General features: G+C 55.6%; 1 protein-coding gene across 3 annotated transcripts in view; it reads left to right on the forward strand.

Moving 5' to 3' along the window:
• Window positions 1-17,817, forward strand: part of MYO1B (myosin IB) — a 142,233-nt gene that overhangs the window by 110,635 nt on the left and 13,781 nt on the right. Inside the window, exons 16-24 of one of the 3 annotated variants that reach the window (XM_079782782.1) lie at window positions 782-982; window positions 2,936-3,162; window positions 4,970-5,170; window positions 7,283-7,376; window positions 8,421-8,570; window positions 9,656-9,724; window positions 13,247-13,333; window positions 13,593-13,679; window positions 15,527-15,613. In XM_079782782.1, coding sequence (XP_079638908.1) covers window positions 782-982; window positions 2,936-3,162; window positions 4,970-5,170; window positions 7,283-7,376; window positions 8,421-8,570; window positions 9,656-9,724; window positions 13,247-13,333; window positions 13,593-13,679; window positions 15,527-15,613 — 1,203 coding nt within the window. The remainder of the gene's footprint in view (window positions 1-781; window positions 983-2,935; window positions 3,163-4,969; window positions 5,171-7,282; window positions 7,377-8,420; window positions 8,571-9,655; window positions 9,725-13,246; window positions 13,334-13,592; window positions 13,680-15,526; window positions 15,614-17,817) is intronic. The other 2 variants (XM_079782783.1, XM_079782781.1) reach the window with 2 other exon arrangements.

The raw sequence follows: 17,817 nt of genomic DNA on the forward strand, positions 1-17,817 counted from the left end.
AAGGGGCGGGGTCGAAGGTCAGTGGGGCAGATCGTCCTCGCGGAGTGGACGCATAGGGGCCCCAGAGGCGGTCGGAGGGGCAGAGCAGAAGGTGCCGGTCTCTGGCCCAGCTTCGTGGGCTCCCTGCTCGTGGGATGAGTATGGTCACAGGGTCTGGTGCCCAACCCATGCTCCCTCGTGTTTGACGTCCATGTAGAAGTTGTACACAGAGCTGAATTTCACGCTCAGCAGACATCCTTCCAGCACAGCTCGATGGCTTTGATCGTCCAAAGCAGCGCCCGGGGTCGCTTTTTTAGTTCATTTCCCCAGAAAGTGAACGTGGTTTTGAACACACGGGCCGTTGGGAAACATCCGACGCCGGTTTCCTCCTCGAGCTCGGACCCGATCGCAGCCCAGACCGGGCGCTGTGGTCTGTGACCACGTGTTGTAGAGGCGGTTGTCTGTCACTGGAGTTTCTGACGTTGGTGTTAGTTTTGGGGTCTGAGATCTCACTGGCCTGTTCCTAACCGTGTGAATTCCAGCTCTCAGCCAGCTGCGGGGCACGGTGACGCCGCAGCCTGTTCTGGGGGGGAGCACGGGCGGGGGACGGGCACAGTGTGTGCCCCCCACACACACACCCCCGGACACTGTGGGCGCACAGGCCTCTGTGGCTGCTCCTTGTCAGCTTCCTGCTGCTCCTGTGCGTGAGCGGGTCCTGGGCTCGGTGACTGCGCTGGCTCCTCGGGGCGGATGCCGACGGCGCGGTGAGGAGGGAAGGAACCCCCCTCTCTCTCCCTCCCAGAACACCAACGGGATCCTGGCCATGCTGGACGAGGAGTGCCTGCGGCCCGGCACCGTCACCGACGACACCTTCCTGGAGAAGCTGAACCAGGTGTGCGCCACCCACCAGCACTTCGAGAGCCGGATGAGCAGGTGCTCGCGCTTCCTCAACGACACCTCCCTGCCGCACAGCTGCTTTCGCATCCAGCACTACGCCGGCAAGGTAGGGGAGGGGGGCGGGCAAGGTGGGGGGAGGGGGGGCGGGCAAGGTGGGGGGGAGAGGGGGTGGGCAAGGTGGAGGAGGGGGCCGGCAAGGTGGGGGGGAGGTGGGCGGGCAAGGTGGGGGGGAGGGGGGCGGGCAAGGTGGGGGGGGAGAGGGGGTGGGCAAGGTGGAGGAGGGGGCCGGCAAGGTGGGGGGGAGGGGGTGGGCAAGGTGGGGGAGAGGGGGGTGGGCAAGGTGGGGGGGAGGGGGTGGGCAAGGTGGGGGGGAGGGGGGTGGGCAAGGTAGGGGGGAGGGGGGCGGGCAAGGTGGGGGGGGAGAGGGGGTGGGCAAGGTCGGGGGGAGGTGGGCGGGCAAGGTAGGGGAGGGAGGGGGGCCGGCAAGGGAGGGGGGTGGGGGGGGTGGCAAGGTAGGGGGCGGGGTAAGGTGGGGGCCAGCAAGATTGGGGGACAGGGTGAGGTGGGGGCGGGCGGGCAGCAGGGTAAGGTGGGCACCGGCAGGGTAGGGGGCCCTGGAGACCAGGCCTCAGAGCTGGCATGGCCCACCGCCAGCTCGTGAGGATCAGCTGAGCGGCCGGCGGGTAGGACCACGGGAAGGGGGTCAGTGAGGGTGTGCTAACTGTGTGGGGTCGGTGGATCCCAGGCGAATCAGGGTGCACTGCATCGGTCATACGGTGTCTGAGCACCGTGCTGTGCACCTGAAACTCACAGAGGCCGAAGGCCAGCTGCAGTGGCACAGTGAGAAAGTAAACAGCAGGGTCAGGAAGTGCTCCGTGGAATCTGGACCATGTCGAGCAAAGTCTCACTAATGCTCCGGCCGCAAGGAAAGCCGGTGAACTTCATGAAAGAGTTCGAATGTGTTTTAGAAAATGGTTTTATTATTTTTAAGCTCTGAGCTGTCCTATAAAAAAAGATCTATCAACACAAATAAAGGGGATTTGACAGTAAAAATTGAAGTAATAAGGTTTTAAAAGCACAAACCACTTAGGAAAAAATATTCTTAGGTTAGAAATGACATGGGAAAATATCTACTTTAAAAAAAACACCACTTATTCATTTGCTTAATATTCGGGAGAATTAATTTTTATGTTATATATATGTTAAAAACAGTTTTAATAATAGATTAATTTTTTATACTCCTAAAAGAATATTGAATGCAGTTAATACTTCTTTTGTTATAAATAAGGCTGCAAACTCCAAAGGGGAAAAAATTCTTAATTATGTATTCATTATGTAAAAATGAAGTATATAGTCTCTGACCTACCTTTAATTTTAAAATGTTGAAACTTGTACTTTATTTTCTTCGTTAGCCTATGTTATTAAAAGATACTTTTCTGGTCAATGTTGCTGCTGGCTTGGGATGTCGATGAAAATTTAGTCTTACGTCTACTTTATTTCCTCCTGTGCACTTTTTTATTTTTTAAATATATTTTTATTGATTTCAGAGAGGAAGGGAGAGGGAGGGAGAGATAGAAGCATCAATGATGAGAGAGAATCATGGATCGGCTGCCTCCTGCCCGCCCCACACTGGGGATCGAACCGTGACCTCCTGGTTCGTAAGTCAACACTCAACCACTGAGCCATGCTGGCTGGGCCTTCCCGTCTGCTTTTAAACAGACTAGAATTGGCACATGGGAACTAAAATGAAAGTAAAACCTCAAAAATGTGCTCCAACACCAAAAAAAAAAGAGAAATTCCTTTGAAAATGCTAAGCCTAACATTTTTGGAATTTATTCTTGCAGATCCTGAATGCTCATAGAATTTATTTAAAACTCTTCCATGATTTAGACAGTTGGCATTTAAACTTGGACGCTCATTTGGCATCGGAGGGCGACTCACGTGCTGGGGACCCGATGGGAAAGAGGACACGGGGATAGAGCTGGTCCGGGAACGTGTCGCCAGTGGCTTGACTTCCTGGCGTGCGAGTGTCCGTGGCTGAGTCTCGTGTCGCTCACAGGTGCTGTACCAGGTGGAAGGGTTTGTCGACAAAAACAACGACCTCCTCTACCGAGACCTGTCCCAGGCCATGTGGAGGGCCGGCCACGCCCTCATCCAGTCCCTGTTCCCCGAGGGGAACCCCACCAAGATCAACCTGAAGCGGCCCCCGACAGCCGGCTCGCAGTTCAAGGCGTCCGTGGCCACGCTGATGAAGAACCTGCAGACCAAGAACCCCAACTACATTCGGTACTTCCGGCCCCCACCTTCCTGAGGGCTCGGGGGGGAGGCCTCTCCGGGGGGAGTCCTGTCCTGTTGGCTCAGCCTCAGGAAGCCCACGCAGAGGGTGACGAAAGCACGCGCAGATCAGATGGCACCGTGTCGCAGGCTTGCTTAAAAAATGCCCCAGTGCCCCCTCCGCCCCCCAGAAGGGGACTGAAAACAGAGGGGGAAGGTGGCACAGACATTTAATGAAATTGGGTTGTTGGCACCGGGGGGGGGGGGTCTCAACTTTCTGTATTTTTTAGTAAGTTACTTAAAGATAATGAATAAGGTATGTTCTTAGTTTTAAGAAGATAAGCAATAGGCAGATTTTTGGTAAGGGTCCTGCATAAACGGTTGGATCATTCTGGGTTTGTTTTATGCTAACTCGGCGCGTTGGGGCGAGGGGGGCCTCAGTGCAGCCCCTCTTCCGTGAGGCTGGGCCGGGAAGAACCAAGAAGCCTCTGGCTCTCTCCCTGCGTCTGGGGGAGCTTAGCCCTCAGGTTCGGGGGAGACGGCGCGGAGCGGAGTCGCTCCTGGTGCATCTGGGGAGCGAGACGCTAGGAGGTGTGGGTTAGGGCGGGTTCCATCCACACACGCACACCCACGCGCCTTCTTTAGTCTGAAAACTCGGTTACTGGGAGACGGTGAGGAACGCTTTTGTGTTTGGCTTGTTTACCTAACGTTACCTTAGCAACATAGAAGCAGGCAAAATCCCCTGTTTGATTGCAGTCGGGGTAGAACATGTTAATTAGGTAACAGTCCTGGTTTCATAAGGAGATAACCAGGAACCTTATGACCAGTTTCTTTTCTGATTTTTTTTTTTAAATGCGTAGGTGTCATTTTTTGGTGCCCTATTAAATAAAAAGGAAGGAAGTTCAAGGGCATAGAGACACCGTGTTGCTTCTTTTAAGTATGTTTTTATTGATATTTAGAGAGAGAGGAAGGGAGAGGGATAGAGAGATAGGAACCTTGATCGGCTGCCTACTGCACACCCCCTACTGGGGCTCGGGCCCCCAACCCCGGCATGTTCGCTGACCGGGAATCGAACCTGTGACCTCTGGGTTCAGGGGTCGGTGCTCAACCACTGAGCCACACCGGCGGGGCATGGCACCGTGTTTTTAATCCTTTCATTGAGATAAATGCATAATGAAATATGGCCAAGCACATGAGTGCTCATTGTACAGCTTGTTGAAGTTTCACATATGTGTACACCCGTGTAACCGATTGAGACCAAGATACACAGCATTCCCATTATCCAGAAGGTCCCTGGCCCGTCCCTGTCCCCCCGTCTCCCCTCCCCGAGGAGGCAGCAGGACTGATTTCTAACCAGAAGCTCTCTGCGCGTCACAAGGGGGTCATGAAATGTGTCGTCTGTGTCAGACTTCTTTCACTCGGCGAAAGGGCAGGGGGAGTCATCAGGTTATTGTGGGGGAGGGGGAGAGAGACACATCCGTGATGGGAGAGGATCACTGATCGGCTGCCTCCTGCACGCCCCCTCCTGGGGATCGAGCCTGCGACCCGGCCATGTGCCCTGACTGGGAATCGAACCCGGGACCCTTCAGTCCGTAGGCCGACACTCTATCCACTGAGCCAAACCAGCCGGGGCAGGATTTGTTTTTTTATGGCGGTGCAGGCAGTGTCTTAAGTTTTAGGCTTTTGGAAAGTGATCTGAAATAATTTCAAAAGGAATGGCTGGGTTTCCCAGGAGTAGTGAGTCCTCATCTCTTACCTTGGGAAACCCAGACAGCTGCTATCCCCGGAGACAGAGTGTAACGCCCTGGTTTCCTTTCAGGTGCATCAAGCCCAATGACAAGAAAGCCGCTCACATCTTCAGCGAGGCCCTGGTGTGCCACCAGATCCGGTACCTGGGCCTCCTGGAGAACGTGCGCGTGCGCAGGGCCGGCTACGCCTTCCGGCAGGCCTACGAGCCGTGCCTGGAGCGGTACAAGATGCTGTGCACGCAGACGTGGCCTCGCTGGAGAGGGCCGGCAAGGTGAGCGCTCGTTGGCCGTGCTAGTCATGAAGTCCTAAAGCACACGGCTCACCCGTGTTGTTCACATGCTCCTAGGCAGAACCAGTGTATGAAACATGGGCTGGAATCTCTGCTTCGTACCCTCTTCCATCCGGATCGTTCTGTGCTAACCCTTAATTCATTGTAGAAGTCTCAGTTTTGTTTTTGTTTTTTTAAAAAATATTTTATTGATATTTTTACAGAGGAAGGGAGAGGGAGAGAGAGTTAGAAACATCGATGAGAGAGAAATACCGATCAGCTGCCTCCTGCACACCCCCTACTGGGGATGTGCCCGCAACTAAGGTCCATGCCCTTGACCGGAATCGAACCTGGGACCCTTCAGTCCGCAGGCTGACGCTCTATCCGCTGAGCCAAACCGGTCAGGGCAGAAGTCTCCGTTTTCTTTAAGGTCCAAACAGGGCTTAAACAAACCCACACCGGCAACTTGCCTGTCCTGTGTCAGTCAGGAGGGGTTCATAGTTGATTGGTGCCTTTGTGTGGAGTCGTGGAGGGTACAGTTGGACAGGCATGTTGGATCACTGCTCTCAGCCTGCCCCCCAGAGCGGGGATTAACCCCAGAGAGTCCGGGGGTGGGAGTGAGGGTCCCACTTTTTACCCGGGTCTGCACCCCTTGGGAGCAGCTAGAGTCCAACGTGTCAGTGTCTTTGCTGGCAGAGCTAGAGGGGAGGCTATGGGAGGCGGGGCCATGCTCGGAGGCATATACACAATAAAATACATGTACGCCTCCCCGGCCCTGATGGCACTTGCCCATCCGGTCTCGGGCGGAGCCTGGGCCACGGCACGCTGCTCCCTGGGGCAGCCCCCGGCGCTCTCCATGTGCAGGGAGAACTGCTATGCCGGGGGGTGGGGGGGCGGGGGTCGCTGCCAGAGCGAAGTCAGGCCTTGCCTGTTAGCGACCCTCCTGCTTTTACCAGTCATTGAAAGTCACCCCTTTTCTTTTGTTGTTTTTAACACATTTTTATTGATTTCAGAGAGGAAGGGAGAGGGAGAGAGAGAGAGAAACATCAATGATGAGAGAATCATGGATTGGCTGCCTCCTGCACGCCCCCTACTGGGGATCGAGCCCACAACCCTAGCATGTGCCCTGACCGGGAATCGAACCGTGACCTCCTGGTTCATAGGTCGATGCTCAACCACGGAGCCACGCCAGGTGGGCTGCCCTTTTCTGCGGGCGGCGGAAACTCCCGACCGCTCCGGGAAGCCGGCGGGCCTGTTCGGCGGCCTCGGCAGGGCGTGGGGGTTGTCCTTGGGGGCTGCCTTTTCGCTGTGCCCGTGTCACCGGTGCATTTCCCCGGGCCTGGCCTCCCACGGGAGCCCCGGCAGCATTAGACACTCCCCCGTATTCCGGGGAGAAGCTCCAGACGCGGGGTGTGGTCTCCGATGTATAACGGGACACCCACGTAACGCGGGTCCTGGTGCCGGTTCAGTTCTCGGGCCTGACCTCCGGGTTCATGGTCAGTGTGCACCATGACACCCAGGCCAGGGTCTGACCCTGCCTGCTGCTCGGCCCGCAGGGGGTGGGGTGTTCGGTTGTAAAGACTGAGGTTGAAGCCAGGGCCCAGGACTGAGAGGTCAGCCACGCCCGGGCCTCGCTCCCGCCCTGGAGGCCCACGTCCATGCTCCCCATCGTCCGGCACTGAGCACTCTCTCGGGCTCTGTCCACACCCTGGTGGGCAGAAGCAATGTTTAAAATGTTTTTGAGAATCAGCGGAGTGAGTTAACAATAGGTCCGAGTCCCTCCCACACCCTCCTGGCCCGGGGGGTCCATCGCTGTGGGTATATTTGATACAAGTGTTGCTTCTGCGAATGAAATCAAGACCTGGGCCATCGTGCCACCTTTTCTTAGAATAGGCAGTTCTGACCCCAAATTTGCTCCTTTGGCATCTCCTGGGCTTGGTTTAATTTGTGGAGTTCCGTCTTGGTTCTTCGATAGAAGGATACTCCCTGAAAGAGCGATTGTGCTGCCTGGGAATGGAACTACAGTTTGGTGCCGCGGGGAACCTGATACCGTGATTCCAGCTCCGATAGGCTGTTTCTGTAACTCGGAACACTCACTGTTCTCGTTGTTTCTAGGGCTGGTGTGGAGGTGCTGTTTCGTGAATTGGAGATTCCTGTGGAAGAGTATTCCTTCGGTCGATCCAAGATATTCATCCGGAACCCGAGGACGGTATGCCGTTGGAACCTTTCCACTCTGAACGCACGTCGTCACCACGTGGACAGCTCCTCAGAGTCTGTTCCACTTGGGGACGTGACCCCGATGCTGCCGAGAACGCCCCGTTCTCGTTTTATCTCGAATGCCCCAGAGGAGGGGCAAGTGAGGGGTCATGGCAGAGCACGTGTGTTTCTTATGAGACGTCCACGTCTTTGATCGGATAGGCCAGGCGTCCTCAAACTACGGCCCGCGGGCCACATGCGGGTGTTTTTGCCATTTTGTTTTTTTGCTTCAAAATAAGATATGTGCAGTGTGCATAGGAATTTGTTCATAGTTTTTTTTTTAAACTATAGTCCAGCCCTCCAACGGTCTGAGGGACAGTGAACTGGCCCCCTGTTTAAAAAGTTTGAGGACCCCTGGGATATGCTGTCCAAGAGAGAAATCATAAAGAACCTGTTCAGGCAACAACAACACCTCGCTATTTCGTAGGAATCAGAGATAAGCTCAGTCTGCGTTTGTAATATCTGCATTATTTAACAATTTAAGGAAAGGCAGCCCTATTATTTAGAAGTACATGAAGACACTCAACATTTTTTTTAAGTTAAAAAGAGACACTTAAAATTCTACCTGATAAGACTCTAAGGGAGCCTTTACGAATGAATAGACAGACGAAGTGCAGTCCGTGTAAAGGTGATTGGCGATTTGGGAATCTGGAGAATGTGGAAAGGGCTGCGGCTGTTTCAGGGGAACGCGGCCAGCTCCTCCCTTTGGCGGATAAACGCGCCCTCCTGGGTGGTGCGCAGGCACACCTGAGCCGCGCTCCGCCCTCTGATGCCTCGCAAGTGCCGCGTCTCCGGAATCCCAATGGCCGGTGCTGCGTGAATTCGTCAAAGTCGTTTCCCGTGGGCTGTGGCCGTGGTGTCTGTCATGTAGACCGTTACTCCTGTCTTCTCAGCGCGGTGGCCTCCACCATCGTGCCCTCTGACCTCCCGAGAACATCTGTCCGGGGCCAGGAGAGGTGCTGGGTTTGTGACGGGCCCACCTCTCGCTTCCTCGCAGCTGTTCAAGCTGGAGGACCTGCGGAAGCAGCGGCTGGAGGACCTGGCCACGCTCATCCAGAAGATCTACCGCGGGTGGAAGCGCCGCACGCACTTCCTGCTGATGCGCCGGAGCCAGATCGTGGTCGCCGCCTGGTTCCGGAGATACGCCGTGAGTCCCGCACGCAGCTGCCGCGACGCTCGCTGCCGAGTGTCCCTCACGCTCTCTGTGCATGCCCTTCCCCGTGCCCGACGCTCCCAGCGAGCCCGTGAAACGCATGCCCCTGTGGTCCCGTTAGATTCATTTTTTAATTTTTTTAAATCCTCACCCCAGGATATCTTCCATGGATTTTCAGGGAGAGTGGAAGAGAGAGGGAAAGACACAGAGAAACATCCATGTGAGAGAAACACACTGATGGGTTGCCTCCTGCACGAGCCCCAACCAGGGCCCGGGCCGGGGAGGAGCCTGCAACCCAGGTACATGCCCTTGACTGGAATCCAACCCGGGACCCTTCAGTCAGCAGCCTGATGCTCTAACCACTGAGCAACACCGGCTAGGGCTCTGGTTCCTTTGTAAAGACGAGAAAACGAAGGCATGAACCATTAGGGAGCTTGCCCACAGTCACCCCGCTGCTGAGTGGCTGCGATGGGATTGGAATGCAGGACGTCTTCAGTCAGAGCTCAAGTTCCACGTGTCACAGCGCCTCCCACTGGGGTAGATAGGGTGGGGCGTCTCCCTCTTAACGTGGTCATGGACCGAAGGAGACTATGTCCTTTAACCCCTGGATGGTGGTAGAGTCAGCTTTTTCAAAACCGTTGGTTCCTCTTCGTTTATTGTAGCGGCGCTGACAATGGCTTTAATTCCAGAAAGCTGAGGCCACGTTTTCGTAGAGTTTGGGGTTTGGCTAAAGGGTTGGCCTTCTTTAGTTCTCAGACCCTTGGCCCTTTCTGCTGGTGGGGGGTCTCGCGTGGCTGCTGCGGGGAGCTCCTTGCCTGGGAAGTGCAGCACGGCGAGGGGTACGGGTCGCGGTTTGGGGTTGTCGCGTGTTTCGGTTTCTTTACATGTTGGTTTCCGGGAGGAACATGGGTGACCAGGAGGCAGTGGCACCAAGTGAGCAACACGCTCTTTCCCCGTGGTAATCCGAATAAGTAATACAATAAACGATAACACGGGAAGGCGCCGTTCCGCGTGCTCATGGCCGAGCACCTGCTTCCGCCCGCCCCTGGGTGTGCTGACGCCTCCCCTTCCTCCCACAGCAACAGAAGCGGTACCAGCAGACAAAGCGCTCGGCTCTGGTGATCCAGTCGTACATCCGGGGCTGGAAGGTGAGTGACAGGAATGCGCCTTATTCTTTACGTGGGGCCCTCGGGTCCCTGCAGGGGGTCGCTCCTGCCTGCTGCCTGCGCCCTGCACAGCCAGGCGGGAGGATCGACACCGGCCAGCGGGGGCCCTGGTGGCCGCGTCGGCGCCGCTTCCTCCTCCCTGGCTTTCTCTTCCAGAGCTTTGTTCTCGGAGCAGGAAGTCCTCGAGCTAATTCCGTGCGTGACCTCGGCATCCTCTCGCCCTGCTGGTGGGGGAGGCGGTGTGTAGTCCAGGCTGCCCCAGGGGGTCCGCACCTGTGCACCCCCTAGACCTCGCTCTGCCGGCCGCCTCTGACTTCCTGGCCGTCATCTTTCCGCTGCCCTGTAACGCACGCATGGTCAGGAGGTCCTGAGCTCGGGCCGTTCTGGTGGGGAGAGTGGGGTAACAGTGGGTCATTGGTCTGGAGGTCAGCTAACTCCGGCCCACGGGCCACAGGCCACGGGTAGCCTAACGTTTGTTATCGCACAGCCGGGAAGCGAAGGAAAGTTTTGATATTTTTAAAGCATTGTTAAAAGACAAAGAAGACAGTTTCATGTAAAAAATGATAAGAAATGCAAATTTCCTATAATTAAGGCAGATGTGAACTACAGAGTTCGTGCACATAAAGCTTCGTGCTGTCAACCACGCCCACTCCATCTGCCTCCTGTCTGCGGCTGCCTTCGTGCTGCAGCGGGGCACTGATGAGTGGTCATGTGACCTGCAAAGCCCAACATTCTTGCCAGTGGGCCTGCTGCCGAAAGCGTTGCTGACCCCGCTCTGGGTCAGAGGTACTCAGCCCTGTGCTGACCCTGTCCTGTCGGAGGTTGTGTGGATTGGGCTGAAACCGGAGCCGCTACTTCAAGTTGTCCTCATGCCTGGAACCCCTTCAGAGCAGAGGCCTGGACGCATATGAGCATAACCAACGGACACACACAACACGCGGGGAGGCGAGGAGAGGTCATTGGGGAAAAGGGGGACAGATGTAATACTTCCTTTTTTAAAATATATCTTTATTGATTTCAGAGAGGAAGGGAGAGGGGAGAGAGAGAGAGATAGAAACACCAATGACGAGAGCGAATCATAGATAGGCTGCCTCCTGAGCGCCCCACACTAGGGATCAAGCCTGCATCCCAGCCATGTGCCCTTGACCGGAATCGAACCTGGAACCCTCCAGTCCGGAGGCCGACTCTATCCGCTGAGCCAAACTGGCTAGGGCTATAATACTTTCAACAATAAGGAATTTTCAAATAAAGAAATGGGTCCCTGGGCCAGGCGTCTAGTGGCCGGTTGACCTTTGTCTGGGCCCACGAACAGCCTCAGGGCCGTAGTCCTCCCTCAGCAAATGCCAGAGACCAAATCCAAGCATGTAGCCTAAGTGCAGCCGCCGCCTGCAGATGGGTCTTTGGCCTCATTGCTGAGTCCTGGGTGGGGTCTCCCATCCAGCGATGTGAGGGGCAGGACGCTGAGCCCACCTCCAGCCAGGCCTTCTGCTTCCACAAGATCAGTTTCCAGCAACTGCTGGAGAGAAGCGTTTTTGGACATGAGAATTTCATATTAGCAAATCTTTAAACATTGCTTGAATTAAAACTATAGCTGCAGTTATATCCTCTGACGACGACAATACGGAAAGCGATGGAATGGATTTGGGTGGATTATTGGAGATCCTGCAGCCTCATTGTGAGGCCTGCTCCTTCTATCTGCTGTGCGCCAGCTTGTCTTGCTGTGGCCAGGTTTTCCCTGTCCCCCACGCCGTGGGAGGCTGCTGTCCCAGGCTCAGTGGGCGCTACACTGTCGGGCTGGATGTGTTTTCACTTACGACTTCTTATCATCCGTTTTGGGCTAATTAGCAACGTTCCCTTTTATTTATATACTAGTAGCCCTGTGCACGAATCCGTGTGCCAGTAGCTCTCTGTAGGGCCTGGCCTACAGAGGGGTGGAACACTTGCCTCATCACCGCAGCAATGAAGCAAGCATTCCGCCAGGCCGCTCATGCTGCACACTCTCAGCAGCCGCCCCCCCGGGACTGGGGAACTCTGGCAGGGCTGAGAGGATTGGGCGCCGCCATCTTTGTGATGGAGTAATGGTTAATTTGCATATTGCCTTCTTATTAGATAGGACTAGAGGCCTGGTGCATGACATTCATGCACTGGGCGGGGGGCAGTCCCTCAGCCTGGCCTGCACCCTCTTGCAGTCCGGGACCCCCGAGGGGTCCTTAGCGCTGCCGCGGAGGCAGGAGAAGTTCCCACCACCGCAGCTGTGCTCGCCATCTGTGAGCCCAGCTTCTGGCTGAGCGGCGCTCCCCCGTGGGAGCACACTGACCACCAGGGGGCAGCTCCTGCATTGAGCGTCTGCCCCCTGGTGGTCAGTGTGCATCATAGTGACTGGTCGTTCCACTGTTTGGTCGATTTGCATATTAGCCTTTTATTAGATAGGATGTTTATTAAATATCTAAAAAAAGCGTAATATGCAAATTCACCATCACTCCAAGACACAAGATGGCTGCCCCCATGTGGACACAAGATGGTCGCCACAAGATGGCCAGCAGGGGAGGGCAGTGTGGGCAGCTAGGGGTGACCAGGCCAGCAGAGGAGGGCAGCTGGGGGGGGGCAGGCCTGCAGTGGAGGGCAGTTAGGGGGGGCCAGGCCTGCAGTGGAGCGCAGTTGGGGGAGACCAGGCCTGCAGGGGAGGGCAGTTGGTGGGGGGTACCAGGCCTGCAGGTGAGGACAGTTGGGCGGGGGGACCCAGGCTGCAGGGGAGGGCAGCTGGGGGGGGACCAGACCTGCAGGGGAAGGCAGTTGGGGGCTCCAGGCCTACAGGGGAGGGCAGTTAGGGATGACCAGACCTGCAGGGGAAAGCAGTTGGGGGGGGTCCAGGCCTGCAGGGGAGGGCAGTTAGGGGCAATCGATCCGGCCGGGGAGCAGTTAGGCATCGATCAGGCTGGCAGGGGAGTGGTTAGGGAGTGATCAGGCTGGCAGGCAGAAGCGGTTAGGGGCAATCAGGAAGGCAGGCAGGCAAGCAGTTGGGAGCCAGAAGTCCTGGATTGTGAGAGGGATCCCAGATTGGAGAGGGTGCAGTCTGGGCTGAGGGACAACCCCCCCCCCCCCGCCCCGTGCACGAATTTCATGCACCAGGCCTCTAGTACATATATATTTATACTACGTATATAGAGATAGATATACATATTAGTGATTTCAGACAGGAAGGGAGAGGGAGAGAGAGAGAAGCATCAACGATGAGAATCATGGATTGGCTGCCTCCTGCACACCCTCTACTGGGGATCAAACCCACAACCCGAGTGCGTGCCCTGACTGGGAATTGAACCGTGACCTCTTGGTTCACAGGTCGACGCCTACCACTGAGCCATACCGCCAGGTGCCCTCTCCTTTTCTCTGAGCTGCTGGTCCTTCATGTGAGGAGGGGATCACGGCGGTCTCCGGGTTTCTCCGGTCACCGTGGCTTCCGTTTTTGGCTAACTTGGTGTTCTTCCGGCCGATTCTACCCCTTAGGCCCGGAAGATCCTGCGGGAGCTGAAGCACCAGAAGCGCTGTGAGGAGGCCGCCACCACCATCGCGGCGTACTGGCACGGGACGCAGGTGGGCCGGACCGCCCGCCGCGGCGGGGCTCGGGGGTGCAGAGCGAGGGGCCCTCTCCTGGGGCAGGACCGTCCCGGCTGAGCTCCTGAGCACGCACTGCCTCTGCGCTCTCTGACGCTCGCTCGGTGCGGGGGGTGGCACGCGCTCGTGTTGACGGTGTGGCGGTGACCGGTGTCTGCCTGCCTGCCTTCTCCGTGGGACACCCGCAGTCACCTCTCCCGCCTCACGCTCTCTGTCACTCCTTCTCACACGCTTGCAGGCGCGGAGGGAGCTGAGCCGGCTGAAGGCGGAGGCTAGGAATAAGCACGCTATTGCCGTGATCTGGGCTTTCTGGCTCGGGTCTAAGGTACTGATGCGCATCTCGTCCCCCGTCCTGGGGTGGGCCGTCGTCAGCCCGTGGTGCTCGCATGTCAGGATGAATGACTGCAGGTAGCAGGGCGCACGCGTGCACGTCCCCACGGCTGGCGTGAACGGGCCTGGAGCCGTGGGTGGCATCGGTGCCGGGGCAGCTGCCGCATGCATAGATAGGCAAACCAGACTGTGCTTACTAACGAGGGGCTAGGGTAGTTGCTGTTTCATTAAAACTCTCCAGTAGCTTGCATGTTTAGTCTTTCCGTTTCCCCCCTTCCCCCTGCCCTGCCATGTACCGGCCGCTCTCTGGAGGTATCCCACGGGGAGTGGGGAGGGAGGGGCATGTGGAGAATGTTCGGATTTGGGCCTCCGTGGAGTGCTGCTACCACGTGTGGACGGCAGAAACCCCCTTAACGCATGCTTTAGAGCGTATTAATCCGTGAGGGAGGCGATGTTTCGGGCGCACTGGCAGCCATTGATTACCCTAAGCCAGATACTCTGTGTGCAAAGAATGGCCTTCTGTGATTTCATGGGAAGCCACGTCCACACAAAGCCAGCTGGGATGGCCACGGGAGAATCCCAGGAATTTCCGCATCAGCTGTTTGTTTTCCCAAACAAAGGCCCCTGGAGGCCCTCGCTGATCCCAGGCAGCGTCCTGGGCGCTGTGAACATTTCACGCGCCCCAAGGGGCCGGGGCTGTAGAGTATTTGTTACTCGGGGAATTAGAGGTCGCCCCTGCTAAAAATGGGGGCCACGTAGCCGCACAGCCCTGGGTGTGTAAGTCACCTTCTCAGCGTTCCAAGCCCCTCTCGGGAGAAAAGCGAGAAGAGGGGACACTTGCCCGCAGAACGGTCTTACTTGGCCACAACCTCACCAAAGTTGTTCATGTGTGTTTCCTCTTGGTGGAGAACACACTAGTCCCTTTATCTTTTTAAAAATATATATTTTCATGGATTTCAGAGAGGAAGGGAGAGGGAGAGAGAGAGAGAAGCATCAGTGAGGAGAGAGAATCATCGATCGGCTGCCTCCTGCGCACCCCCCTGCTGGGGACCGAGCCTGCCACCTGGGCATGTGCCCTTGACTGGAATCGAACCCGGGACCCTTCAGTCCGCAGGCCGATGCTCAACCACTGAGCCACACCAGCTGGGGCCAGACTGGTCCCTTTAGCAAACGGGGACAGAGTCCTAGCAGAGGCAGTGGGACGCGGAGACCGTGAGCGCGTGTCCCGGTCTGCCCCACGATGCAGCGTGAAGCCAGGGCCTGGGTATTCCTGCCCTTTGACGTCACGTGCCTCCGATGAGCGTTCCCCTAAGATTGCTTTTTAAACCTACACATTGTTTCACTTTTTATCTCCGTACATTTCCCCGTTTGGGGCCTTTTGCTAAGGTTACGTTTTGATAACACGCTACTTCCCGTTTTCTAACTGGGAAGGATTTTGAGCTTTGTGTTTTTGTGTTGAACGTGGGGGAGAAACAACCTTTATTCCTTCCGTTTCCAATGGTTGCCTTTTTACACATCCGAACGCGTGACCGTGGGGCTCCCCCTCAGCCCCTGGGCTGGCAGCAAAGGCAGGTCTCCCGGAGTTCTGTGCGGAGGGAGGGAGAACGGGGGAAGGCCAAGGATGGAAGTTAGGGGTGGAGGCGTGCTCCCCGGGCCACGCAGGCTGCCGCCCCCGGACCGTCTCCACACCAGCCTGACGCCGAGCCTGTGGGTGGGCCTGGCTGCAGGGCCCTCGCCCCCCGGACCCCATGCTCCTGGCGGCCTCTGTGGTGGGTGTCTGCTCCTGGTCGCGCGCTGTCTGCATCGGGCTGTCTCTCTCATTTTCCGTCTAAAACGTTCCAGGCTCGGAGGGAGCTGAAGCGCTTGAAGGAGGAGGCTAGGCGCAAGCATGCGGTCGCTGTCATTTGGGCTTACTGGCTTGGACTGAAGGTACTCCCTCCCCCTCCTCTGTCCGGGGCGGGCTCGGGGCCTCGCACTCACTAACCCGAGAAACGGCGGCGGGTGCGGGTGCGCTTGCTCACGGGTCTGCGCCGCCTCCGACGGGCCATCTTGCCTAACGGTGTTTCCTTTGAAAACAACGCTGTACACTAATGTTCTCTCATCTTGTTGTGATATATGTTTTTATTTCTTTTTATTATTGTTTTTAATCCTCACCCAAGGGTATTTTTTCCATTGATTGCTAGAGAGAGTGGAAGGGAGGAGGAGGAGGAGAGAGAGAAAGAGAGACACATCGATGGGTTGCCTCTCGCACGTGCTCCGACCGGGGCTGGGGACTCTGCAACCGAGGTACATGCCCTTGACTGGGAATCGGATCCACGATCCTTTGGTCCAGTGGCCGATGCTCCCACCACGGAGCCAAACCAGCTGGGGCCGTGGTGTGTTTCTTTAAGTACGAGGTTTAAAGTAATGCCAGTGCAGCATACTTTATTTAAGACTCTTTGTTAGGAAGTTCTGTTTTTACGTCATCTTTAGGAGGATGACGTGGTTTTTCAATTCGTGAGACAGAATCTCAGCAGCTGAGCTCGGAGCTGGCCCAGGTCTGCAGTGCCCGCCCAGCCGGGGTGGTAGCGGTGCGGGGGGGAGATCGGGCTCTGATGCCCTTCCCCCACCTCCCCTGCTCTGATGGCTGCTGGGCGGAGCCTTCTCGAAGTGACCGGCAGTCTAGTTGCTCAGCATCGGAACCAGAGGATTCTGCTTACGGGTACAGATTTTGACAAATAAGAGGACTTGACACGCCAGTGAGGCTTCTAATGTGTTTCCAAGCGGTGCTTCCTACTTTAGGTGAGGATGCACGCAGGCAAATGAGGCTCTGAGCTCCGGAAAACCTTGAGAAACCTTTAGGCATTATAAGGGTTTTGTCTTTCTTTTTTTTCTTTTTTAAGCCTCACCTGAGGATATGTTTATTGATTTCAGAGAGAGAGGAAGAGGGAGGAGAGAGAAACCTCGGTTGCCTCCCATACGCGCCCCAGTCAGGGATCAAACCCACAACCTAGGTGTGTGCCCTGACTGGGAATCGAACCCGCAACCTCTCCTGGTGTACCGGATGCCGCTCCAGCCCACCCAGCCACCTGGTCAGGACGGGCTTTTGTCTAACATTCAGCAGCTCATCCCCAATGGGAGCCATCCAGATGTCTTTTGGGGACAATTCGGTCCCTTTTGACACTATTCCTCTTCGTTATTTTTACTTGACTATTATAACAGTTCATCTTTTTCTAAATACTTGAGAATGATCCAGAAACCATTGGCCTTGACTTTGAATAGCATTAGCAGCATCCATAACCTCTGCTTTGAACAATCTGCACTTCCCCTGCAGGTTTTAGCACATAAACTTCTAGTAAACTCACCTTCTTGATTGATTACATTGGATATTTATCAAGGAATTTTTAAAGTAATGAAGGAACTTTAAATATGAATTTAAGATGTTCTATTTTAAGAAATCTGAACCAGGTCTATAGCTACTTTCTAAAAAAAAATCAAACGAAGGGTTTCATTTCCAATTTTACTCACCTGTTCCAGTTTGCATCCTAATCTAATGACCATAAGGAATGGAGCAAACACCACCAGGCAGGATTTTTACCTCCGTGATGATTGCTACCAGCACGCCATGTTTCTCTTCCGTTTTCTGGGTTTAACTAACTGGGTATGATTTCAGAAATACTTCCACGTTAGGCGCGTGTGCTCGCAGCCTAGAAACCGGATTCAGAGTGTGGGTGAACGCTGTTTTAGCTGAAGGTACCTGGGCTGGACGTAACCATCCCTCCCCCACCCTCCCACCCCCCATTTTCATCAAAACAGAAGTATTTATTGTTACCCTTATTAGAAGGTTAAGTTTCTCTGAAGTCCACGAGTGTAGTAATTTTACACATTTTACTGTAAAGAAGGACGTTGGTAACAGCAGTAGTTTTGCCCTGTAGATGACGTGATTCGAGTGGAACTGATGACAAAGGTCAGCGGGCCCTGGAGGACCCCGTGACCCCATGAAGGGAACCGATTCTGTGTGTGGTCTGTGGTCACCAGGCTTCCTCTGTGCGTAGCTGTTACTTCGGGGGAAGGGCCTGACCCGTGAGTCTCAGGAAGCCCGTTACAGTAGCTCAGCTACACGGATGATCAGTAGAGTCGGGCTTATATTTCCA

This window comes from Cnephaeus nilssonii (assembly GCF_951640355.1).
Source record: "Cnephaeus nilssonii genome assembly, chromosome: 10".
Classification (NCBI taxonomy): Eukaryota; Metazoa; Chordata; class Mammalia; order Chiroptera; family Vespertilionidae; genus Cnephaeus; species Cnephaeus nilssonii.